General features: G+C 38.9%; 1 protein-coding gene across 3 annotated transcripts in view; it reads left to right on the top strand.

Annotated features, from left to right (window-relative positions):
* Positions 1-25,848, top strand: part of FAT3 (FAT atypical cadherin 3) — a 385,938-nt gene that overhangs the window by 258,111 nt on the left and 101,979 nt on the right. For all 3 annotated transcript variants that reach the window (XM_068930522.1, XM_068930524.1, XM_068930523.1), the window contains 2 exons: positions 14,463-14,777; positions 16,720-16,930. In XM_068930522.1, coding sequence (XP_068786623.1) covers positions 14,463-14,777; positions 16,720-16,930 — 526 coding nt within the window. The remainder of the gene's footprint in view (positions 1-14,462; positions 14,778-16,719; positions 16,931-25,848) is intronic.

The raw sequence follows: 25,848 nt of genomic DNA, 5'->3' as shown, positions 1-25,848 counted from the left end.
AGAAGTTTTAGACTACACATTTTAGCTGAGCAGAGGCGATGCTTAGTTATGTGGTACATCGAAGTATGCCATCATGACATGGACGGCACTACGAACGCTATTAGCCGAGATGTAGAAGGCAACAAAAAGAGTGCGTTACACATCTCAGATTAAGTCCAATGCGTACAGCCAAAAGAATAAAATTCTTAACTGATATGTGAGGTTTATTTGAATGTCTTCTTGTCTTCCTTGCCAAAACCCTGTTGTTAGAAAGGACATTCACAAACTCCCTTTATCTGTGTGTGTTGCATCTTTGGCCCCTTTTTGTGGAATTAGCTGCAATACCAAAGCCCAGCTCTGATCGTTTCGGCATACTATGTTGGCATTTACCTAATACATCTATGGTTAAGGATTTTTCAGTATTTTTGTTGCAAACCACTAGATACAGCCTGACTGTACAAAGTCTCAACAACGGAACGATATTTTAGAAAGTAAAATAATATTTACTTTAAATGTCTTCTCTTCAGGCATTTAATTCTCATAATATCCAACTCTCAGTGTGAAGGTATCAATTCAAATACATGGCTTTTTAAATAAAAAGACATCTGATGCGTACAGAAAATTCTGGTTTTTTGCAGCACTCCTAGACTGCTTGATGATAGATCATGCCAGTGATAGCACGCCTAACTTTCAGGAGGCTGCTGAGCTACCGAAAGAAATCCTTGCTGCTGCAGCATGGTGCTCAGCATGTGCTAATCATTTATCCTGCTTCTTGACAGAGCAAATTATCCTGCTCTGAGCTGTGGGCTGTTTCCAGTACCTGAGTCAGTTCTTGCAGAGCTGATTTGGTATCTCTTCCGTCCGCTCCGCTCCCCATGTAGACACAGAGCCGCCTCCAAACTTTGTAACTTGAGAACCGCTCCAGTTTCTCTGGCTATGTAACATGCTCAGTTAGTCCTTGGATGCCTAAACAGCAGTAGCTGAATGAATTACAGATTCATGCTCTGTTTTCTAAAGGTTCTTAAGCTTACAAATTCACCAGGTGCATAGAGCAAAACAAGAATTTAATCTTCAGCTTCTCTTGAGTCACAAACAGTCTTTGCCCCCCTCAGTCTGTAAATAAGATTTAGGTATTCTATCAGATTGATAAACCATAGATTAAAACTTTTCTTAATCCTCCATTTCTAAAATGAGATGCAATTTTAGAGAACAAACATATTGCCAGTATATTTTGTACGTATTTTCCCAAATGAAGCAGTGACGGTACGGATTCTGTAGGCCAGAAGTCCACATCATCAGCAGACGTCTGCAGTTCTGACCCCTGCATCCGACCGTCAGGATTAGCACGCAAAGCTAACGTGTCTGGTCTGCTCCCTTTGCCAAGGGATCAAGCCGTATGTACTGAGCCTAACAGAACGCGCTCGTGCTGTGCAAGGGCTCCCATAAAAATTCAGGAGAATTCTCACGGATATTTCCAGCAAAGTACTCGGCCCATTTAATACCTCCTGAGACGATCTCAAAGGCAAAGCAGCTCCTACAACTTTCCTCTTTCAATCTCGTCGGCTGAAAATCCACAAAGCAACTCATTAGAAGAACTCCTTCTGCTTCCCCCTTTTCTTTCCTTTCACCTAGTGAGGGCTAATTGGAGGCCCATAAAATAAATCAAGGAAAATTCTGGTTCTTCTCCAATATATCAATCTTGCATTAGCGAATTAGGCATATTGTCTCATGCCGTGTTTTATTGTCCCCCAGATCACATTATCGGCAGGGCAATCTCACAAAAGGTCAATAGCATTACTAAGCTGTCTCTCAGTCTGACACTCTTGCTCATCACTCTAAATGCAGTCATTTTACTGGTAGCGTTGAACATCGCTACTGAAGTTAATTGGGTGCTGCTTGCCACTGCCTTCAAACTCACCTCTGTAAATCAGAACTACTTGTAGCAGACTGCCCTGCTCTTAACTTTCATTTCACAACTGGGAAAAGTATGTGTGGATTGATATACTCTGCTTTTCAATCACACTCTTTGACATTTGCAATCCAATTATCACTCACCTTGACTATACTTTCTGTCCAACTGACCCCCCATTGGTGTCCCATATGTCAGCACCTACTCGGTATACTGCCCTGGTGGGAAAATAAACAGTAAATTATGAGCCTATATAAAGCCATTAAAGAGTTACTATGTTTCCATAAACCATGGAAGTGAAACTGTAGTGCTTAATGCAGTTGCTGGTATCCCAAATTGGAATTGCTGCTCTGTGTTTTTACAAGGTCCCAGCTTACTGAACTCCAGCAAGATAAGTATCTCTTGAGGGCCTAGTGTCCATACAGTAAGAACATGAACCTCAAGGGCTGTGTATGGTAAGATCATGATACTGCATTCTTGAGTAAACTGGCATCAGTAGGAAGCCGTAAATATATAGTATTTATTTTCAGTGAAATTTTGATGAAGTATTCCTTTTCAGAAGATGCGAAGTATACTGCCCAGGCTCTATTTAAATTGCACCGACCCTTTGCACAGCAGTGAATGCCAACCTGTGGCTGCAAAAATCAAATACATGTTAAAGAATGACGCTGCAGAAGAGTAATCGTGCTAAGAATGTTGAAAAAGTTGTATTCTTTTAAAATTTCACCTACACTGCAGGAACAGAGTGTCATTTTTGGTTATTCAGGCACATTAAGATCCCTCTCCAGGACTCCAGGCACTACAGAATTAATTAATTAATTATAATAGCATTAATTGATTAATATTAATAATCTGGTGTTTTTTAATGGCTTCTGAGTGTTATTCAGAGAAATTCACTTTTCTGGCCAAGAAATTTCTTTGCAACACATTTAGAATGCTAAAACTTTGGAATGTTAAAACTTTCCTGTTGTATTTTAACCCCCAAGATGACCTTGATGACCTATACACATCCATACTTATTTATGTCAGCAGTATGATCTCCAGACATCCTGAAAATTATTTACATACATTAGCGTTTGCAGAATCGTTGGCTGTTTGTGTAACATCAGGAAAAATCATGTTAAAGCACAGAATTGTGTATGAAATTGTGATGTTTTTCAAGGAAGAAGAAAAAAAAAGTGTTTTTCCAAGGTGTAAAAACATGATTGTTCCTAGTTGATTATAATGTGTACTGTGGTGTTGCTTCAGTGGAACACATCTCCACCCCTTGTACAAAGTCTTACAGCTTCCACGTACTTATTTGCTGTGCCAGCTGGAGACCAGGACTGGGCAAAAGCTGAATGAGAAATAAAAACAAGGTCTCAAATAAGGTTGTCGAGCTGTAGGTGAAACACTCTTCTCACCAAACTCAGTGGGAAAATTTCCATTGACTTCCAAGTCAGAGGATTTCGTAGCTGGCCAGGTCCTCCGTCACTGAGCAGACTGCTGTAATCCTTGGGCTGGTCAGAAACCACAAACTCAGCTCAACAGAGGAACGCTTATCTTTAGACTTTCCCTACATGTCCGTGACGACACAGTCAGTGCACACCTGGCAGTCTCTGGTGTGGTTTAGGATTCCCAGGCTAATCAAGTGTTTGTGAAGGTTTGTGGAAGTTCAGGAGAGAGAAAGCCAGAAAGAGAACAAAAATGACCGCATGAAGAATGGGGTAACAGTGAACCTGAGCCTGAAATGTATGCTTAGCCGCATCAGCCTCATCTAGGAAAAAAATAAATGTTTTGCTACTTAAGATGAAACTTGGAGACTAATGCAACTATTAGGAAAGGGATTGATGACCCTTGTCCTATATCAATAGAACTGTTAACTGGATTTTAGTTTCAGATCTTTTGTACTGGTCATAATATTGGATTCTGTTTTCCAGATTGAGTTTTCAAAGCTGGAAACTGAATTTGGGAGAAGTAGAAAGGTATATCATGAATATGAATTTTCAAAATCAGAATCTGAAAATTTTCTCTGTTCACCATGCCATGCTGATTCTCCACCAGCTTGTAAAATTGACCTCTATGTCAGTGTAAGCTGGATAGTAGATATTTATAGGACACTTAGAATTGAAGCTAAGTGGAGATTGTGATAATAAGACTTGTCTATGTTGCCTATTAGATGAAGCTGTGATTAAATGCAGCCCAATTAATGCTTATTATCTGTCTAAAATTAATTTGTCACAGAAAGTTGTGAAGTAGACATCAAGAAGACAAATAGACTTTTTAATTGCTGAAATCAAAGCAATTATTGATTTGGTTTACATGGTCTGACAAAAACAGAATGATACTGTCATTCAAAAAACTGCCTTGGGTAGAGCCCTGACAAACCATCTCCTTATTCGTGTATATCTCCTTTACCTTGTTTTACTTATGTTACATATGATTTTCTGAGCATTTTTATATTACTTTGTGTAATATTTTAGGATATGGTCCTCACTGAACTACAAAAATCACTTTATTCAAACATATATGAGTAGTGGCTATCATATTATTTTCTACCTTGATTTAAATTTCTCTATGCACTTTATTACTAACAAAAGAAACTTCTATCAAATAACCTGAATATCACAAAAAATACCTTGTCTTTATTTCTCCTCTTAGCTTAATAGTCAAGGTCATAATAATCTTTCTGAGTGGCAATTCACTGAAGCCAGAGAAATTTCTGAGACCCAAAATATCTATTTTGCCTTTTGTGAATTTAAAACATCTCCATAGGATCAAAAATTGGGAATGGACTATACCCCTTAAAGGTCTAATTTTATATGTACTTTCTACCTGGCTAGGAAGTCCATTTTTTATTAATCAGATTTTTAACTGATCAGCTTTATTTTGAACATAAAACTTTCATTTTTTATTCTGAAAAAAACTAAATTGCCTTTAAATGTCAGAGACTAATCATCAGACTATCAGCTATAAAACTATCTTTGAGATGTTTTCATAGGATTTTCCCAGCATGCGTGCATGAACATGTGTGTGGATAGAGAACAGGCATTATTTGTTGTACATTGTGGAAAAAGATAGTAAGATGAAAATTGGTTTTCAGCCATTATTAGTGGGATACAAAGTCTTTTATCTTGAGATCGCTGCTTCTGGCTTTGCCTGCTTCGGTATTGATCAAAGGCCTATTTATAAGTGATGGATTCTAATTGGGGAGGGGGGAGTTGGTTTTTTTGACTAAGTTATTATCTGCTGTGGAATAGCAAGATTCATCAGCAAATCTATAGTTAAGCAATTCATTCTCTTCAGTGGTGAAAACATCTTAAAATATCCCCCCATCCCCTGGCTTGGGGACCTGCCCCTCATTTCCTCGTCTGCTCTGTCACCACCACCCCAGGACTACAATTAACTATCTGCCTTTTAGGGGATTTTGTTTTGTTTCAGTAGTTCATTTTTAACCCTGATTATTTCAGTAATCCTTTTTGCAGCACAGATGCACTAACAGTTTATTGACAGGGTGAAAGAGGTTGCAAGCTGATGACAGAGGAAGAACAAATGGCTAGGGGAGCCAATGGAGATAGCGATGGACGCTTCTTAATCTGGCTTTTGGCCAGAGACAGCGTATGCCATCCTCCGTTAGTGAGACAAAGCACCACTTGTTAGAGCACTTAAAGAAAAAAAAAAAAACCTAGTTTCTAACTTGTCATCACGAACTCCCTGGGTATGTGCTATCTTTGTTTTTTAAAATATTTAGTTCTGCTTCATGTAGTAGCTTAGAATTTGGATGCATTGTACATATACAATAAGCTAAGAATTTAAAGGTGCGTCTTTCCTCTCACTGATGGCCAAATACATATATAATCTCCTAAATAATATCAGCATTGTTTCAAGACTGATCGTCACAGAGCCTCACCTAAGAGTGTTTCGTCCAACATTGGAAGGCCCTTGTTGGGATAACAAAAATTGTTTAAAATTAAATTTTAACATTACAGTTCAGGATAGAAGAAGAGACTTCTTTTGAATATTGGAAGTTTGCTTTGAAGTTCTTACTTTGTTGTAACAGAAAGAAATTTTAGGTGAGGATTTAGGAGCTGATCAGTCCATTGAATTAAGCACTTTAGATCTTGCGCTGCGTATCCCACAAGATTTCTGAAAGCATGGAAACTACTTCATATTATGTCTTACCTGAGTGCAAGTTCAACAACATGTGATATATTAGCATGAGGTAATGATACTGACTTATTGCAAAATAGATGGAAGTATATTATCTACATGGTAAATTATCTGCACCATTTTTGAAAGTTTCTACTACGAAAGTTGCTGAACCTGAAACTCCCTCAGCTGGAGTAACTGGGGACCACTAATACAAACTGATACAGCTGCAGACCCTAGAGATAACTTAATTTTGCTGGTTGATTAATTAATTTTACAATGACTAGTACTATAGCTTGATTAAATTTTGGCAATATATCAGCTTGTATTTTAAGCATAGCCTTTCTGCAGATAGTTAAAACATAAAATGAAATATTAATATTAGTTGTAAGACAATTTCTTGGAAGCACTGATAAAATCCTATGTCTTTATTAATAGCAAAAATAATTTTCTCTCTAATACATAATTAGACGTTGACTGGTCTAGTATGAAAAAAAAGATTAGTGATGTGTAACAATCTTTATGATTTTAAGGAAACTTTGAGGGTGTTTAGTTCCTATTTACAGTGAAGATTAGAATCAAGTGAGTTTTGTGGATAGAAAATGAAGGGTAGTTGAATATTTGAGAAGAAGGCAGCGTAGTGAGCTTAGAAGTTGATACCTAACTCTTGAAAAAAAGGCTTCAACAGACGTCACGCTGAGAACTACTGTATTTCCTGAGTGCCGAGATAAGATTTTTGAAGAAGGGTATTATTATATGTGAAGGTAGATCTGGTATAGATGAATGTGTCCATATCAATATTTGATAACGAGTGTTTCTCATCTTGAGAAAAAGGGGAATCCACAAATGGCTGAAGTAGATATTCTGTTATGAATGGAATTACAGTGAACATAGAGATGGCAAATAATGTTAAGCTGCCTAAATATCTTCATATCTGCAAGCCTTACATTATTTAAAGCTACTTGAAGTGAAAGAATTGACCACGCGTTTTCTGTTCACAAAACTCTGTATCAAATCCTCATTATCAGCGGGAGCTAAACATCTTCTTCAGAGTTTCCTATGAAGATCAATGCACAACTTTTATCTTCTTTATTTCTTAGAGACTACGAGGATAGTTATACTTCTGTTTAGTAGTAGGTTATTCATAAAGGGTTATCATATGCCTATGAAGAGCTGTTCTTAAGCAGTCACTTCTTAGTCTTTATCCCGTTTATAACATATCAATTTGAGGCTGGTTTAACATTCATGGGTTCAGATATTATCAGGGGCGTATTTTGGAGTGAATTCTACTGCTTTCCAAGTTGCCCTTTGTTATATTGTGAGGTAGTGAGATTCATTACTGTAGCCTCTTGAACAAAGAAATGAAGAAGGCAAACTGTACAGATTATTTAATTGTAAATGTGCACAAAGGATTTTTATGGTTGTTATCCAGAGACTGAGATCAATGTTTCTACCATGACTATCTCAAATTTCGCAAGCCTCCAGTTGCAAACTTTGCAAGCTGCTTAATACGGGATATGATACATGTCGAGTTTCAGAAAGGAAGCAGGAGCTCCCAGCTCTGTTAGGTGGTGTTACAGGCTAGGATGTCTGGAAAAAGCCTTGTTGAGCAAGGCTTTGTCTTACCGGATTGATGTCTGCTAAATCATAATGAACTACACACTACTGTTATGCAGTACAGGTGAAGATAGCTGTTTTTAACTCTAGTTGTGGAAGTAGGAGCTACATTTGTTCTTCTGGGAGGTGATTGGCATAGACTCACTTTTCGGTGAAGTATTATCTACAATTTGTCACAAACAGAATTATATGAACGTGATATCCCTGAGGGCTATAGTTTTCTTTTGAACTAATAAAAAGAAGGGGAAGATGTTATTCTGAGATTACCTAAAGGAGCTTCTTTTGGTGTATAACGGACTGCTTTGCTGTCATGGGAATTTAATGGAGTAATGCTTGGTTTTGCACTTATCTTGGCACTCATCGAGTCAAGACTACTGTAAATACAGCCTAATACACAAAGCTTACCAATATCTCCAAGTTATAACAGACTTCCAAAGCAGTGCCCATGGAGAATTACTGTTTTCTGTTAGTCACAGTCAAGATCTGTGTAAATCTTTCCTCATATAGATAGCTAGTGAAGCTAAAATACAAATTTAAATTTCTTTTCAGAGTTTACAAATCTTATTTACTTTTTAAATTTTCAAGCAGCCCATAAAATAAAGTATGATACAGAATAATGAAAGGCATTTGTTTTGCCTTTTTTTTTTTTTTTTGCTTTTTTTGATTAGAAGCATTTCTGGACCTTTTGGTCATCTCTTCTAGTATTCTGTATTGCCAGGCCATAGATTTGCATTCATTTACCATCTAATGGTCTCAGTACTGTGAGTCTGACAAAAACTGAGATTTTAAGCCTCTGAGACTTTCCTCAGTATGCTCCTCTAACATTTAGGTTTGCAAATACTGCAGGGAGTGTTTATCTTCAAGTGAAAAAGCTGCCTGCCTTCCTTCCTTCCTGTCTTTTGGCAGTACCGTGTTGAAATTACCTGATGTCATCTTTAATTCTCAAATGGTAACAGACCATTATGCATCGTTTTCTAGCTTGAACGTGGCTGGAAGCCATTGACTGTCCTAATCAGCCACCTAGAGTGTGTCAGTAATAATCTGTATTTAAAATGTACTCTAAATTTTTTATTTCTCGTAGCTGGCCAGAGAGAGCATGTTAGTTTTGTTATGATCGAAAACAAGAGATCCCAGATTAACAGATTTTAAAAGGAAATAATGAAAGGTGGATCGTGTTAATACGATTGTCACTCTTTTCTAAAAGACTGATTTAAATAGTTTGTCTTGTGGGACAGCAAAAAATCTGTTAGGGTAGCTGAAATAAACAGCTGCCCACTTCTGTTACACAGTTGCCAAATAAAAGCTTAAAAAGACATCTAGTTTGCTACAGCTAAATGAATGTTTGTGTCGGACCAAAAAAAAATGTATCTTGTGTTTTTTCTATACTTTTCTGTATATCTTTGAGCTACACTACATTAGCTTTGTAACAGTAGTCCCCCACCTGGTTCAGTAACATCGAGTATTTCAGCCAAATATTTCCTTGTAAGAATTTAGCCACAAATTTAGTCTCTCTCTGAAGTAGGCACAGTAGTAATTCACTGTATTTGACTTTAAAGCTCCACTCATCCTTCAGTGAGCTTTCCTTTCTAATCTTTATTTCTCTTGCAGGGGCTGAATTCCATAGGCTCTTACAACAGGTATTTCAGCTCATTTGCAGATTGGGAGAAGAAACAAACCCATTAGCCGCTAACAGCAGGGGTGTTCCTCAGCTCTCAGCGTTCCTTTGATCATTTTTCTGTCTCCAGTAGCTCCACAAGATTCCCTTTTCTAAAATTTCCCAAAGCAAAATTGGCATTTCTAACTGGGGGAAGGGAGAGATTTTTTTTACCTGAAAACCTCATTATACACACTTTTTGCATTAAGTAGTATCACACGAATGAAAATAAACAAGCAAAGATGACATCTTTAGCATCTCTGCAATGCTAATGACAGTAGCGTGGCAGTTCCTCTTAACCTGGAGATTGGGCAGGCTGAGAACTTCTTCCTGCTAAAGAATGATATGGAAGGAGATTGTCATTCTTCTGGAGGCTTGATGACTCACATTAAGCACCTGCTGATTGTCTTGTTACACTTGTTAAAGTAAAATTCCTGCTAGCAACTCTCTCCAGCTGAGTTAATAATTATCTTGGGAAGTCAGGAGCTTTTGTTAGTGAGACTCAATATTGTACTTTTAATTCTGGAAGGTGGTTTGCACAATTGCATTTGTACTCTGAAAAAATTCAGGCGCTAATCCTTCTTCAGTTAAGTGGCATAGTCCAATTCGTAGGAGTGACTGTGTCACACGGTAAAACTATTTATGTCTCCAGGGTTCAGGTCTGCTAGACAGCCGGTATGTTTTAGCTGATATTTTGGCAGGAGAGATGCCTCTGTGCCTTCTCCATGGTTAGAAAAAGAAGAAATATTCACATCTAACATTCCTGCTTCTATATATTAACGGCTAATGTTGATCTTAAGTTTTCACTGTGAAGGCCCATCGCTATGAAAATCTCGTTGTAGTTATCTGTGGACTGTAACATAAATATGAATATGAAAGAGTATCTCTCAGTCCTGATCTCCTGCCAACTTATTTCATGTAGTGATAAGGTCTGCAGACCAAACCTACTGACATGGATCGTGCAGAAGACGTGGAAATTGCCTTGCTTGGATTTTGAATGTTCTGTCATTATACAGAATTTGCTGGGCTCTGCAGGAGGAGAAATCTTTGTGTGTTTTTTTTTCTCCAAAAATATACATCTAATGTACTGTGTAATTATGCAAAACAGATTTCAAATATTCTGCTTTAAAAGTTAGTGTTAAGTGGAGGGAATTTCAGGAGGTCTTGTCCTGGCCCAGATATCTGAAGGAAGCATCGCTAGGGGTATGTGAATGTTGTTACTCTAGCAAAGAAATTTCCAGATAACCAATACTGATACCTGTATTGGCTACCATGGTTCAGTAAAGCCATAAATATTAAAGCCAATGGGTGAATGCAAATACCTGAGAGAATGTTTGTTTTATGAAGAAAATTGTAGAGGAACTGCCTCTGTTGGGAAAACAGAAGAGATGCTTACAAGTTTTCCGTGAAAGTGTTATATAAGGTTCATGGAGCAGTGAATGAACCAGTCCTATGTGTGGTTGCTCAGAGAGTTAAAACTCAGCAACTGTCATGGCCTTACCCCTGCCTCAGACTGTTGTGCCCTCTGCTTAGGCTATATCGCTATGCGTTAGCAGTAATATCTACCCACAGGGGCAGCACCAACCGTAGTCACCTAACTCCCATCTCAGGTTGCCCGTGGGCAGGACCAAGCCTGTCTGTACCCCTGGGCATCGGGATGCCAGACTCAGCACAGACAGCGGACTGGGTGTTCAGCATTTATCAGAGCACATGCCACCCACATAGCCATTCCTCATATCCAGTGGGAAAGCTTTAGTGCTGATCCCCCCCATTTCCCCATCCTGATCAGTGTGGGATTCTCCTCTTGTGGCTTTTTTTGATGCCACGTCTATACAAGCAGATATTGAGGCTGCCTTCTTTGTCATTCACCTGTATCGCTGTTCTTTGTCTATTTTTCCCCGCCATGCCGTCTGCAGGTTTATAACCCAAAGGGCCTTAACTGGTCCTGAATTACAGTTTCTCTTCCTATTTGCAAGTTGATGTCTTGCACATCTGCCTTTCACATTTCCAGTGATACCAGCTGTGAATTAGCTTTTTTCTTTGTCCTACAAACGTCCAAACCCCCTTTCCCTCCCCAGTTACTTAGCACTGGGATTTCCGACTGTTTAAGGATTTTACTGAGAACTATGGTAATGTTTAAATTGGAATTGCGTTGGTTAGAGGGGCCCCTAAGTGCTGATGTGAATACAGTGTCCTCATGGAAACGGTACTTGAAGAGCAGCGTGCTGAATGACCGCTCTAGACCTCACCACTTGCTTGCATTTTGTGCTTGCATTGTGCTGGATTGTATGGGAACAATTTTGAACTGGCAGGATTTTGCTGTTTTGTTTTGATGTGTCACCATGTTATTTTCTATAGGATCGGGGGAAAATTCTACACTTATTTTACTCTGTTTCTAGATGGAGCCTGAAAAGCTGGGGCTGGGGTCAGGCTGATGGAGGCGAAAAGAGGGGGTCAGCCGGGGCGCAGATTTCCAGTTAGTGGAATAATCGCATCTCTGGCGTGTGGGTGGTGTAATTAATTAATTTACATGCAAGCAAAGGGAGAGCATTTAACTCGCACTTCAGCTTCCCGTTTCTGGCACTCAGAGCTTTTCATGCGGGGCTGGAGCCTGTCGTTTTGAAAAGTTTTGAGTGTCACCTAGAGGAAAAGGCTCGAGTATTACGTAATATTTTCCTCTCCAGGGACGTAAAGTAGGCAGAGTAGGACTGACCGACTTCGGGACTTCTATGTTAATTTCTGTTAATTAGTTGACAGTTCATGTTATAGCCATTGCTATCTTCCGTTAACTGTCAGCAAATATTGGCAGTGCAACTTTTCTGTTATCCACTGGATTTCCCACAAATTTGGGCTCACATCAATAAACTAATATATACATATGTTTACTGCCACAATGCCGCATAACTCACAATTTCCACATTAACCTAACAAAATGTGGGACTGTGTATTGGTGAGACAGGAGGACAGCTTAGCTTCATTCTCTTGACATAAGTAGGCTTTTCATCACAGTCCCTTGACTATTCACACCACTGATTTTTTTCAGAGATGTTATTGTTATTGCTGTTATTTGTGGGGTTTTTCTCCTCCCTATTTTTTTTTTTTTGGTAGATCACTGCTAAAAGCTTGAGGGAAATGTCTTTTTTTAAGTAGTTGAGTCACATTATATTTAGCAAATAACAGTTTTCTGTCTATGCGTTACGAATATTACCAAAAAAAGCATTTTATTGATATTTTTGACCAGCATTTAAAGGAGTTTGTCTTGTTTTGTTTCTGTGTACTACAGATTTTCTGTGCTGCCTGGCATCATTGATTATTTTATCTGCAGTGTCACTAGAAACCGTGGAAGAGGATTTTCTTTGTTAACCTGTGCTCTTGCTGAGAGCTCAGCCAGTTCTGCAGGATCAGGGCGAAAAATAGGTGTGATCAGCTTCTTAGTGGGGCAAAATTTATTTATTGGTTAAAGTTTGTAATGAGAGGAGGGGGCAGTATTGGCAGAAGTGGCTTTGTGTTTGCAAAAAAAGCTCTGAAGTCGTTCTGGCCTGGTGACGTGGGGAGGCGGAGGTTTCCAGCGGTGGTTTCCAGCGGTGGTACTCTCCCCGGGTGGAAAGGCAAAGTCACCACCGTTTGTGCCGGCCAGCGCACCGGGGGCTTGCGGGAGACCCGACCGGCTCTTGGCAGACCTGTGTCCCTATCACAAGGTGCGATCCCAGCGGGGACTCACTGGCAACCGTGCTGACCATCTTAGGAGGGAGAGGCCCAAAGCTGACACAAGGTCCTTGGGAGAGGAGGCTGCACTCTCCGCATGAGTTATTGGCTGATTTGGGGAGTTTTACATTGCAGCTATATATTTTCATACCGGTTTTATCTGCAAGTAGTGTAAGTCTCTAAGGCTGTCAGTCCAGTATAGTTAGGAACATGGAAGGGAAAAGGTCTCTCGCCTTTCTCTTAAAAACTGTGTTTTTCTGCTGATCTCAGGGTTGCCCTAAGTTTAGGTTTCTTGCTGCGGGGAGGGGACGATGGCAAGGGACGGGGTTCTCAGGACGTTTTTGGTTTTCCTAGGGATCGTAACTCGGGATTGTATGCTTTGTAAGGAAACATGGAAACATTTAAGGAAAAATAAAGCACTGAGCAGTTAACCAGCAAAGCAATCGATGTGTAATGGTCAGTACAAGCTAGGCAAGTGTATGTAATATTTTGGGTCACCGTCATGAAAAATTGCTATTATAGGATAGGGCATGATAGTGTATGTAGCTGAAAGTGAAATTGGAACTTCTTTCATGCAAAGAGAAATAACTTTCTGCCTTATTTCTTTACATTTAAAAAATACAATGGAAAGATTGAAGGAGAAGCTTGAAACATATTGATTGCATTTTGGAAGGCATATTTTTGAATCTCTTGAGTGCTTGTTGATCATGGATCATTTCATTTCCACAGTGTTTCAAGGTGAAAATTACTAGTAATTCTGTTTAAGTCTTAGCTAAATTAATAATTAACTTTTGTCTCTAATATTATATTTGTTATGCATTTCTACGTAACAAATGCGCTCTTTAAACACTGCAGCAGAAATTTTTACTGCATACCTCTCTATTCCCCTTACAATCGTATAAAGCAGGTTTGGGATTAATGAGCTGTCAAATTCCAAGTAATGAATGAAAAACTGACAGAAATCCTTTCATTGTTTACGAAATTCCAAGTAGGAAATGGGAAAAAATGACAGTGATTCATTTAGGTTTTAAGAAAAAGCAGTTCTTTCAGATTGGGTGTATAACTGCAGAAACTACCCAAAAAAATGCAAAAAAGCAAGGATTCTGCTCAATGGGTTAAGTCCAGTTCACTCTTCTTCTGAATTAAACTGTTACAGAACTGTTTGAGGTAATAGGATTTTATGCTTTGAGAAGTAGGTTTCTATTCCGCAGGTTACGGTTTCAAAGTTCATCCCAAAAGTAAAAAATCTTCCTGATTCCCTTTCTTGCTCCTGTGAGTATATTTGGGTTATGTAGTAAGAATATTTATAGTGAACATGTCTTGGTTATAAGTTTTATACCTTAGGCAGAAGACTTTGTAAACCACAGATCAGGTTTTGGGAGGGAGGGGTGTTTCCTTGTGTGTTGTTCTGCCTACTTATGAAGTTCCACTTTTTCTGCTCAGAGTAATTCTTCTATTGCTGTTTTTCAGGTAACCGTCTCAGATGGGGGCACATCTCCCAAGCAGTCCTCAGTTTGGGTGGTTGTCCAGGTTCTGGATGAGAATGACAACAAGCCTCAGTTTCCAGAGAAAGTCTATCAAATCAAGTTGCCAGAGAGGGACCGTAAAAAAAGAGGGGAGCCTATCTACAGAGCTTTTGCTTTCGACAAAGATGAAGGCCCTAATGCAGAAATCTCGTACAGCATTGTGGATGGAAATGATGATGGGAAATTTTTTATTGATCCCAAAACAGGGATGGTTTCTTCCAGAAAGCAGTTTACAGCAGGAAGTTATGACATCTTAACAGTAAGCGCTCTTTCGTCCACATACAAACACGTTATTTGACTGATTTTTTGAAAAAACAGACCCTGTTGTATAGTGATACATGACTGTTTAACGTAAGATCTGAATGTGCTGAGAAATCTAGCATTCACGGACAACTATAGCTAAAAATTGATTCTGATGATAGAGTAATTTCATGCCGTTGCACATAATGAATTATTCTCAGGTTGTTCAGAGAGTCCGCTTGCAAATTGTTGGCATCCCCTTGCATGCACAAAAATGGAGACGAAGGGTCTGCTTGTTCACAGAGATGTATCATATTTAAATAGACAGGTACAGCTGCAAAGGGACATTCACCTTTTTTGTGGATTTAAATGTGGATACAAGGGGAAGGTCCTCGTACTGTCCAAGTTAACAGTCTTCAGGGAGAAATGCTGTATACAGTATATATACCCTTCTTACTACATTAAAGGGTTTAAGTATGACAACGATTTCAGTTAAAAAAAATCTCAATCAAAACACTTCTGCCAGAACTGAAACTATACAGATGAGGTCAAAGAAAGAAAGGAGACAAGATGGTATTTTTGAGAGAAAGAAATATAGGGCTTGAATTTACACTCTTCATATACAGCAATAAGCCAAAAAGTTGTTGTTAAGGGTTTGACAAAAAATATAGGAGATGAAAATGTACCAGAGTTTCACAGTCTGGCCCTTTAGTAAATGAAGAGATGTCATTTACAGTAATGGATCTCTGCTGGGGTACCTTCATATGGCTAAAAATGGTGACAGGAAAACGAAAGAACAAATGTCAGAATAACGGAGTGAGAGTACATGCCTCTTTGGGCGAGTGCCTTTCAGTGTGTAGAGCTACACCTCCCTTCAGGGATCTGGCCCTTGTTATGCAGCTGAAGGTTTTTGTAACTTAAAACTGCTCATCGTACACTCAGCATCTTTTCCCTAAGGGCCTGTCTTCCTTGAATGGAGCAGGGTAGCAAGTGTTAGCACCAAACCCACTTAACACGTTTTCAGAGAAAGAAATATATATGGTATTTCAGGAAAATATTTCCCATTTTTAACAGGCATAGTAACAGCGTTTCCTTACACCAGTGATCCTATATAGGCAGAAACATTTCCTTTAGTGTTTAAAGGAAAATCTTCCATACTCCTAGATGCTGATGTTATTCAACACTGCACCCATTTTGTAACCATGTTCTCCCTTTTCTTATCCTCAGCTGTTTGTCAGTGTTCATCTCGTCTTTTCTGTGCTAAAACCATAAAGTGTTCCAGGCAAATATCGAGTCTAGCCCTGTCTCTAGAGTACATAGCAATATAAAGAATTAGCACCAAGCTGGGCAACTCTGATGAATGCCACTGAGAAGCAAAAACAATGAAAATAGATGCGGTGAAACTGAAAATGATATTTGTTTTGGAAAGTGAGGGAAATGATCTGAGACTTTTTTAATTCCACTAAAATCCCAAAGATGGTAGTATGTGGAATACCAATCTTATCTGCAATACAAATACCATTTAAAAACAGTTAAACATGATCTGGGTGAGCATAAGTACATGACATCCCAGAAGCAGAGAGCTATCATTATAGAGCTCCCACCCTTCTTGCATAAGGAGACTCTTTGGAAGATGTAGTCTAAGAAGGACATCTGTTCTGAAGCGCAAATGTGTGTATGAAGTGCTTGCATTGCATCTCCAGGAGGCCTCACATCAGCATTTTTAAATCAAAATATTTCAGTCTGATGTCTTTTCACTGAAAAATCAAAGTGGAGTGGAAAAAAAAAAAGAGAAAAAAGTGTTTATCATCTTCCTCCTTTTTAGGGGGGATTTTGCATAAAGGATTAAAAAGGCCATTTTCCAAGCATTTCCCATTTTTGTATTTTCTTGAAATAGAACTAGATCTGAAGTGACAAACTGGTGTGCTCAGTCTGAGTCCTGTTTTCTTTACAACCACCAGATAAAAGCAGTGGACAATGGCCGACCCCAAAAATCTTCGACTGCACGCCTCCACATTGAGTGGATAAAAAAGCCTGCACCCTCACCAGTGCCCCTGACTTTTGATGAACCTTTTTATAACTTCACCGTCATGGAAAGTGATAAAGTGACAGAAATCGTCGGGGTGGTCTCTGTGCAACCTTCTAACATTCCTCTGTGGTTCGATATTGTCGGTAAGTTTGGAGCCAGTGGTGTAAGGAAGAAAGTTCAGAAGCAAAACAGAAGGATGTGTGGTTTTGAGATCAAGAAAACTAACAGTCAACTGTCCACAAATTAAAACCATTTTTGTAATACTGAAATGAAAACGCTATTTTAATACTGCAATAATAATAGTAATATTCCTGCTTTTGTTACAACTCCTTAGCTAAGCTGGAAAAAAAAAAAAGCGCTGTATGGCTGAATTGTTTTTTTTCATAGTATGTTATTTACTGCAATCTTAATGTTGTCTGTCATTTAAATTCTATTGTCATACTTTGCTAATCTCATTTCTAAATGTATTTATGGTACTTAGACTTGCTGTCCTTCATTTCTCTCTTTCTTCACCTTTTTTTCTGCATTCTGTTCTTTTTTTTCTGCTTCCGACTGCCCTGCTTCAAGGTGGCAAGCATGCTCGAGAGATGTTCTATATTCTACAGACAGCTTGTGGGCAGAACTGTTCAACAGAAGGTACCCTTAGTGCAAACACATTTGCTAAAATACAACTATCCAGGCTGCCTTTTATTTTTGCAAGTTCTTTGAGACAAGTTATATTACATCTTTCATAAGTGTCTTTGACAGGATGCAATGCGACACATGGATGTGCTACGTTTCTTTCTATGACAGCTTTTAGCGTATTTGTGTCCAATTATTATCATTTTATTCACGGATTTTCCGCAGTTTATTGCAAATAATTAATTCAAACTTTTCACAGTCCAGCGCCATCCGTTTCAATGTGAAACAGAACGGAATGCGTCAACATATGGGTTACAAACGGAGCCACCAAAGGTTCATCTTGAATGCAAACTGAAAAAGAGAAATGTGTTCTGATGTGAGATTTCAACCACAAAATTGCCTTACATAAAATTGCTTATGAAAATAGGGAGGGAGAAGTCCTTATACTTAGCAAAGGGGAGGAGAAGCTGTAGGAGTTACGGTGTTAAACTCTTAGGTCAATGCAGTTAAGGGTGTAGCTGCTGGAAGGACTGCAGGTAGAGGGGATCACTTGCTTGAGGTAGAGGAACAGGAAGCAGTGTTCCTGAGTGTTGCTTTCCTATTTCTGCTGCTGATGCAGTTAGGTCATTTAAAATAACGCATTTAACAACTCCAAAAGGAGACTGTTGCCAACAGCACAAGGACTCTGCAAAGTTATTGTGCTACTTAGAATTTGTAGGTACTTGTACATAGCATTTGTATATCTTTGGATGTAAAACACTATGTCTACGCAAAGTATGTTATTTAAATAATGAGTTATGAAGCAAATACTTTATGAAAGATTAGAGAAACAAAAAGCCATTGCCACAGACTCAGTGGAAAGGGTGTATTAGCAGTCTTTATTTACAGGGACTGAGCCCTGCTTCCATTTCATCATAGCTATTTCCAGATCAGTTTAGCCAACAGGAAAGAGAAGGTCCACAAGAGTGGATCTGTCACAGTTATTTTCGTCCACCTTTTATTGCCAATTTGTGCAGATGAAAGACAGAAGCAGCTACATTTCCTCCTTGAATTTGTAGCAAGTTTTCTGAAGTGCCAACCACATTAAAACTAAACCCAAAGCTATTATCATGTCTGGGGGTTCCTGCTAGCCCCTGGGGAAGAACACCATATGTTTCCTACTCTGTTCTCTTCCATTCCCTTGATTGTTTCAGTATGCTCCATGCAATTCATTAGCTAATGTTTACATTCTCTTTCTCTTGCTTACTGACCCCAACTTTCCTCCCAGGAGAAATCCTTCTTTATCGACTGTATTGACACTTTTTTCCCCATTTGAACCTTTTGCTGGACTCTTCTGCCCCTCACAGCCTTTTGGTCCATCCTCAGTGAATTCACCAACTCTCATTAAAACGTTGTATGTGTTAACAACTGAGAGACAGCCTCGGCTCTTTAGCTGTGTCCTTTTACATTATAATAAACACTTGCAATCTAGCAGCACCTTATAATAATATTCCATGTTTGCCTCCCAAGCAGTGATGCTGGAGAGAAGATGATGATGAAATTTAAGCCTTTAATTTGTCATTTCATATGGTCTTTATGGCTAAAATAGTTTAAATGGTTTAGAAGAAGGTTTTTACTTTTTCAAAAATCCTAATGGCTTCCCTATAGGATGTAACTCCTGATGCTGCAAGGTGCTAAATCACTGCAGAAGGTCATGGAGATATTTCTTCCCTAGACTTAGTGAGAAGTGTGGACACCTGGAAGGTCTCAAAACATTGTAGGTTCATGGGTGGCAGCCTGACCATCCAATTTGATACTGTTATCATATGTATTTGTCATTAATTATTATTGTTGTTATTAATAACAGCAGTAATAACAATACCCATTTCTGCATTAGGAATAGCCAGCAATCCCAGCCATACACATGACCCTGTTGTTCTAGGCACTCTACGCACACAATTTTGGAAAGATAAAACCTGCCCTGAGAGGCTTATAGTCAGAGTACTTTGTGCTTAAAATATCTTTGCTGCCTTTAGTCAGCGTCAGTATCAAAATCACTTTTTCTCCTTATTCCTCAATACCATCATGTGGAAAAAGAGTCAATGATGATTATCTGCTGGAGGAACATTGGGGTCTAGTGCTGAAAAGCCCACTGAAAGACTTAGGTTTAGTAGAAGTTTAGTCCTATTCCATGGAAAGCTATCTGAGACTGCTGATGCAAGAGATATATCCTGTGCTGCTGTAAAAGCTAGACCTGACCCTGCTCCATCTGGTATTTTGTGATTTTGGACCTCTGTGCACAGCTCACAGTAATGTCAACAAAAGCCCTGAAGGCTTATGTAGAGGCATGGTTTAATACAGAGTTTGCAGCTTGACCTTTACGTTTATGACCTTTTCAAACTAAATGGGCAGTGGAATTCAAAAGGACCCTTTTTTAATGTATAATATGCCCTTTCTCATACCTAAAAATGGGTGGAAGGGAAGCTAAAGTTAGGATGTGTAGGATTTTGTCTGCCTAATTTCAACATCTAATTTGCATCTTGGTTATATGCCCCCTAAAAAATGGTTTACCTTCTTGAGCTAATCAACTCCAAGAGAGGAAGGTGCCTTTGCAGGCAGAGAGATCAGGTCTTCCTGAGCTAGGTCCCTTCCTTTAAAGACATCATCTTTCCTGCATAGACTAGAGAGGGACGAGATGCTTGCTTTTTTGTGTAGTTGGGAATGGTTGAGATGTCATATCAGATTTCTGTTTTCAGAATGCATTCAATGCCCTTCTCAGTTCATGCAGATCCCACAACGTGCAAGACGTGAACGCAGGTTGTTTCTGTTGTGTTAAATTTATTCAGTCATTTTTGAGAAAGTAATTTTCAATGGAAGCTCCAAAATAAGTCAGAGATCTTTATTTCTCCCGGGTAAACTGAGTGCCCTGTGTCTCTTTCTTTCTTTGTATTAGTGGTGGGAATGATGAGATAATTATTTTGACCACTGGAGCTAAGCTGCATGGTGCTAGTTTTTGCTTAAGTAGCATGTTGCGCAACACCTCTCTCATTCTCCAAACAGGCTGCCCTCTATCTTTTTTTCTTCCTCCAACCTACACCTTTAAAAGAACAGCCAAACTTTGAAAGTACATCAGAACTTTTCTATCAAGGGTACTTAAATGGCAATAATTTTAAGATTTATTAATTCTAATGAATTGTTCATATAGTTCACACTGCTGCAAATTTTCATTAATGTCAAAAACATGCACCTCGCTAGCCTCCTTTGAATTATCCTCTCTAGAACTAGGTAAAATAGCGTCTGATTTCTTTTCTTTTTCTTTTTCTTTTTCTTTTTTTTTTTTTTTTTTGCCTGTGCCTTCAGCTTCTTAGCAGCAAATCCAAGGCTTTGACTGTCCTTATAATAGTTTTATGCTTTTGAAAATTCAAAGTCTGCAGTATTTTCTTCTTCCTAGCATGATAATAGAATAGATCTTTGCATGTTGTGTTACTAATATTATTATATTATGATTAACAAAATTCTATAATTTAATCCGTATTTCTTGAGACAGTGTTCAGGTTTATTTCATATCTTTTGAAAACAGAAAAATGGGATATTTGGGCTCTACTTCTTTTCCTAAAAATACTACAGGCACTTTAGACTCATTCTTGAAATTCAGGGTCAGTTCCCTTTTTATATTTTCCCATTATTCTCTGCTTTGGGCAATGCTAGCAGTGCAGCAATTGGTCCAGCTTATCATTGCTGTCCTCAATGTTGTTGGTTTAGTCTGGAGCAAAAAAAGCGAAAATCACTCCAGCCCTAAGCAACCTTGTTCAGAGCACTAGTCTTTAAATTAGATCATCTGCTATATTTCTCTACTCCTTCACTGCTCCATCGTGGCACAGTAGGCCAAGTGAGACAAGATCTGGACGTATCCTGTCTTTGTTAAGTTTAAACATGAAGCACATATGTTCTTTGCTATCTGCTAGTGAAGGAAGAGCCTTCTTAAGTTTTTAGCAGGTTTGATTTGGGGATATCCTCCAGAATTCAGTATGATCTGGTCTGGCGTCTAAGACACAACAAGTCTGATCCTCCACTGTCATCAGACATTGCTCGGGTGTATATGCAAGCCCACTTCTGTGGAACATTCCACTGGAAAAGAGGCAAAAAAGGTGCTCACATGGGTAATAAGATTCATTTTCCTGCAAGTACTCCAAGTTTGCTGGCATGTTTTCTTCTTAGGGGAAAGAGTGATTTGATACAGCAGCATAGTCCTGTCTTGAACTACATATGAGCTGTTGATAGGAACGTAAAGAGGCTCAGCGTCCTTCCAAAAAGGAGCCTCATTTAGGAGAAGTACCACAAAAGGGAGACATGGGCTTTGTTCCTTGCAGCAAATACGAAATTCAAAATAAAAGGAGAATATGCTTGGTAGTCAAAAATTTCCTGGAATCCGAAAGGGCCACAGGTGTATGTGCGTTGTATCCTGCCATAGGCAAATTCTCCCATTGACCTCTAGAAATCACTTCTAGCAATTCGGGAAGTTTTTCTTGGCCTATCCATTGAACTGAATAGGCCATAACCTTTACATAGAAAGTTCTAGAAAGTCACTTCATTTGTTCTAAAACAGACCTTTACTAAGAGCACCCATACCTAAAAACAGGACCTAGAAAATTCTCCTCCTGTTTGTTCAACACTTTTTGTTTAACCATCTCATTTTCTTTTAGGAAAAATTAATTCTTCACAAAGTTTACGGTCCTTTTTTGAAAGAAAAATGTGCTTATAGTTACTGTCAAGCTGAGTAGCAAGTTAAGAACCAAGGTGACGTTCCAGATTCAGCCGGAAAATGTAAACAAGGCTACTCCATAGCAAGAAAGCAACCTACAGTCTATTGGCTTAGGGGTGTTCCAGTTCAATTTTCTGAGACCCCTTTCTTGACCATACTCTACCATCTGTCAAATTGAAAATCTGGGCTGCATTAGATAGGTCTCATGAAACTGTAGCAAGGGCCAAAACCAAAATCTTTTGTACAAGGGGCTATTTCTTCAGCCTTCCTGAATTTGGTAACATAGCTGGAATTGACTAGAGACAGTGTAAAAAACTCAGTTGTGGAAATTTACTACTTCCTGGGTTTATGAAAGATCATAAACAGCAGTCTCAAGAAACTAAGGGTGGAAATCATCTCACTTAAGGTCAGATGTCCAAGGTGTAGTTATGAATATCTGAGCGAGTTATCTCTGGGAGTCTTAACTGTCAATTAAAGAGAAAAGGCACTCTCTGGATGGAATTTATATCATTTAAACACGAGATTTCTTCTCATTCAAAGATAGCATTGCAAGTAAATGTGAATTTTTCATGAAATCCTACCCTAAGTGTTTCAGTTTATCAGGGTATTTTAAAGGAAGGCTTTAATCTTGACTGAAGACGTCTTAACCTGCAATGCTTACAAACAAGGGCTAATCCACGTCTCTCTTAGGTCATTTGGTACTAGAAAGGTTCCTCAGGACAACCTGCTAGCCAGATCGGTTCAGTCCACTTGCCTTCTTTGTCATGGATTTTCCTGAAATGCCTGGGGAACTCACAGTGTATTACCTTCATATGAAATATTTCTTTCCTAATGCAATTACAAGCACATTAGTAAAGACAACTTCTAAATATCTTGTATCTGAAAGCAGGAGTTTTACTAGACAATAAAAAGGAAAGCATGTGCCGTATGTTTGAAAATGGAAAAAGTAATAAAAATTCACATTAATAAAACTGAGCCGCTGAAAAAAAAAGTCATCATCCTCAGCCCCCTTTCATCCTAAGATTATGATCAAGGAAAGTGCTAAATGTTCCATTGTAACTCAGTAAAAATGATATTACTGGAGCTTACGACACTGCAAATAAATTAATTTCAAAAGGATTTCAAGTTCCACAGCAGCATGTTTTTGAAAACTGGCCTCAAGTACCCCAGAAATCTGTGAAGTTACCACCTCCTCAGCTCTCACCTCCTACAGGCTCAGCCCTCCGTCCTCTGCATAGGCATCCTTTGGAAGGAAGCTGCTTCGAGTGGTATTCCCAGAATAGTTTAACTGCACGAGTTTCTAAGAGAAAAATTATCTTTGTCTTTTACATGTCTTTGTTCTCTCTCTCTCCATACCCCCTCCAGCATCCATCTTTCCCAGATAATTCTGTTGGATGCTTCTCTGGGGGCTTCATAGTAGGCTGTGCATATATTTAACGCATCTATAAAGGTGGTTAGAGTTTAGTGTTTATCACTAATTTACCAAGTATTCTTCAGTGGGAAGTGTCATTTCAGCAGCGTACATCGTACAAGTTGTTTTGAGGGTATAAAAAGACTGAGGAGGAATACAAAGCATTTCCAGACTGCCTCTGGCACTCATTAGATGAGAGGCAGAACCCAAATATCGCAGGCAGCCTGACTGCTCCCAGGAGCTGAACCATTTGACTGGCTCTTCATTGTCACAGCTGACTGCGGTCTGTTAAAATGACCAGAGTGAATCAAAAGTAAGTGAGGACTTTACTCCAAAAGAGATTATAATCTCCAATCTCACAGCAAGATGCTTTCTGACCAGTCACCGTCTCAGAGTTTGATGCAGTTTCTGCATTGTTTAGTAGGAAATGAATTTACGTGAATTCAAGTGCATTGCACGTGTAGACTAGGGAAGGGTGGCTGGTGACTGAGATGATATATTTTTTTGTCACTAAACTATTTTGGAAGATGCATGTGTCAAATCAAAACTCATAGGATGGATTAAATTCCTATTTTAAAGGAAGAATTTCCTGTGTTTGATTAAATTTGCTTGAAGTGGGTGTATTTGCGGTACACCATTTAATGCCCTGCAGACACTTCACTAAGTCAGCAGAGGAAAGATATTTAAAACATCTCTTTTTAATCCTCCCATTATTTTACTTCTTGAAAGTTTAAAAGACAGGGTTTCTTTGGAAGTGTATGTCAATTGATAGCACATCATTTTTTGATCACTCATTAAGATGATTATTAAGCATCTTGAAGTGCAGGCTTTCATTCTGTTTCTCATGGTTATCAGTCTGAAACATTCGCTTTGTAAAGTGCATTCTGTGCCAGGGCTAGCTGCATTTTAGCAGAGATTTCCTCACAGGAATCTAGAAACTCCCTTCGAAGGTGATGTTTTTCAGAGTTTCATGGTGCAGTATTCCTCAAGTAAATCCATTTAAAACATTAATTGGGAGATGGCATCTTTCTCTTCTTGACTATCTTTAAAAAAAAAATCCTCAACATATGATCGATATCCGTATACCTTGGTATTACTTCAATGTCAAAGACAATTGTACTCTTTCTGGCAGTCAAATAATGTTAAATATATAACAATTGAGAGCAATATGCAGTTTGGGTTTGCAGAAAGAGGCTAGGGAAGAAGCAGTGTTTCTACCTACCGTAAATCACAGCAGATCCAGTGGCAGTGTTTTACTAGAGAACCACAACTACCTCTATGAGGCTCAGAGCTGTATATACATATTATGCATACATATATATGTATGTTTACATATATATTTATTCAGTGTAGAGGAGTCTGATGGCGTGGTTCTTTTGAATCACTTAACCAGCAGAGGGAGTTCACCAATTCTACCCTTCCCTTGCATAGGTCACCTGGATCCTTATTCCTCCTTCCCCTTTCTTCTCCCCGTTCCTGAATGTACTCCAAGGCAGATAGAGACAAAGCAATGCCGCTTCTGTTTTAAACACTCGTTGCAGTAGCTTGTGCGAGAGGGAGAGGGAAGTGAGGCTTTCTCCGCATTCAGGAATTCAGGGGCTGTGATTTCACTCTGCTCACCTGCAGTGATCTTCCCAAATCTGCAGCTTCTTGGAATGCCAAAACGTTTTCCTCTCACTAAAGGCACAACTGTTTATAAGAGTAATTCTGGTTGTTGGTCGGCATCAAGATGCAAGAGTTGATGGCAGAACAAGGAAACTGTCCCCTCCACTTCTCTGCCGACACCCCTGAAATAAAAGCCTTTGGGGGATAATACAGCAGCCATTTAAAAAAGTTATTACCTGAGAACTAAGTTGATGGAATGGATATTTTTCTACCTGTGGATCTAATCCCAGAAGGTCTGAGCAGCTCTTACAAAAGTTTTATTAGCGGTGCGGGTTGAAAGCATTTTTCGCTTTGCAGGACCGGGTCGTCGGAGAATGTAGCTAGCGGAATTGTACTGTTGTGTAATTAATGCACTTTAAGAGTTCTTCTGTCAGCAGCGTTGTGTTCCCCCTCTCCCTGTCCCCAGCCTCCAAAATTTCAGGCTGAATTCATAATAAATTCCACTTTATAGCTGAGTGAGTAGAAGCAGCTTAGCAGCAGGGAGTGTATGCTTTACTTCTGAACGTAATGAGTGGTTCTAATTTATAAACTGTAACTGTGGCTGAGAAATCCTGTAACCCTTTAATCTCAAATTATTTATGGCTTTCTCTTACTTTTTAATAGATTTTTTTCTTTTTCTTTTT

This window comes from Struthio camelus, chromosome 1 (genome assembly GCF_040807025.1).
Source record: "Struthio camelus isolate bStrCam1 chromosome 1, bStrCam1.hap1, whole genome shotgun sequence".
NCBI classification, from domain to species: Eukaryota; Metazoa; Chordata; class Aves; order Struthioniformes; family Struthionidae; genus Struthio; species Struthio camelus.
Note: the sequence above shows the minus strand (reverse complement) of the source record. Positions and strands in the feature narration are given on the sequence as shown.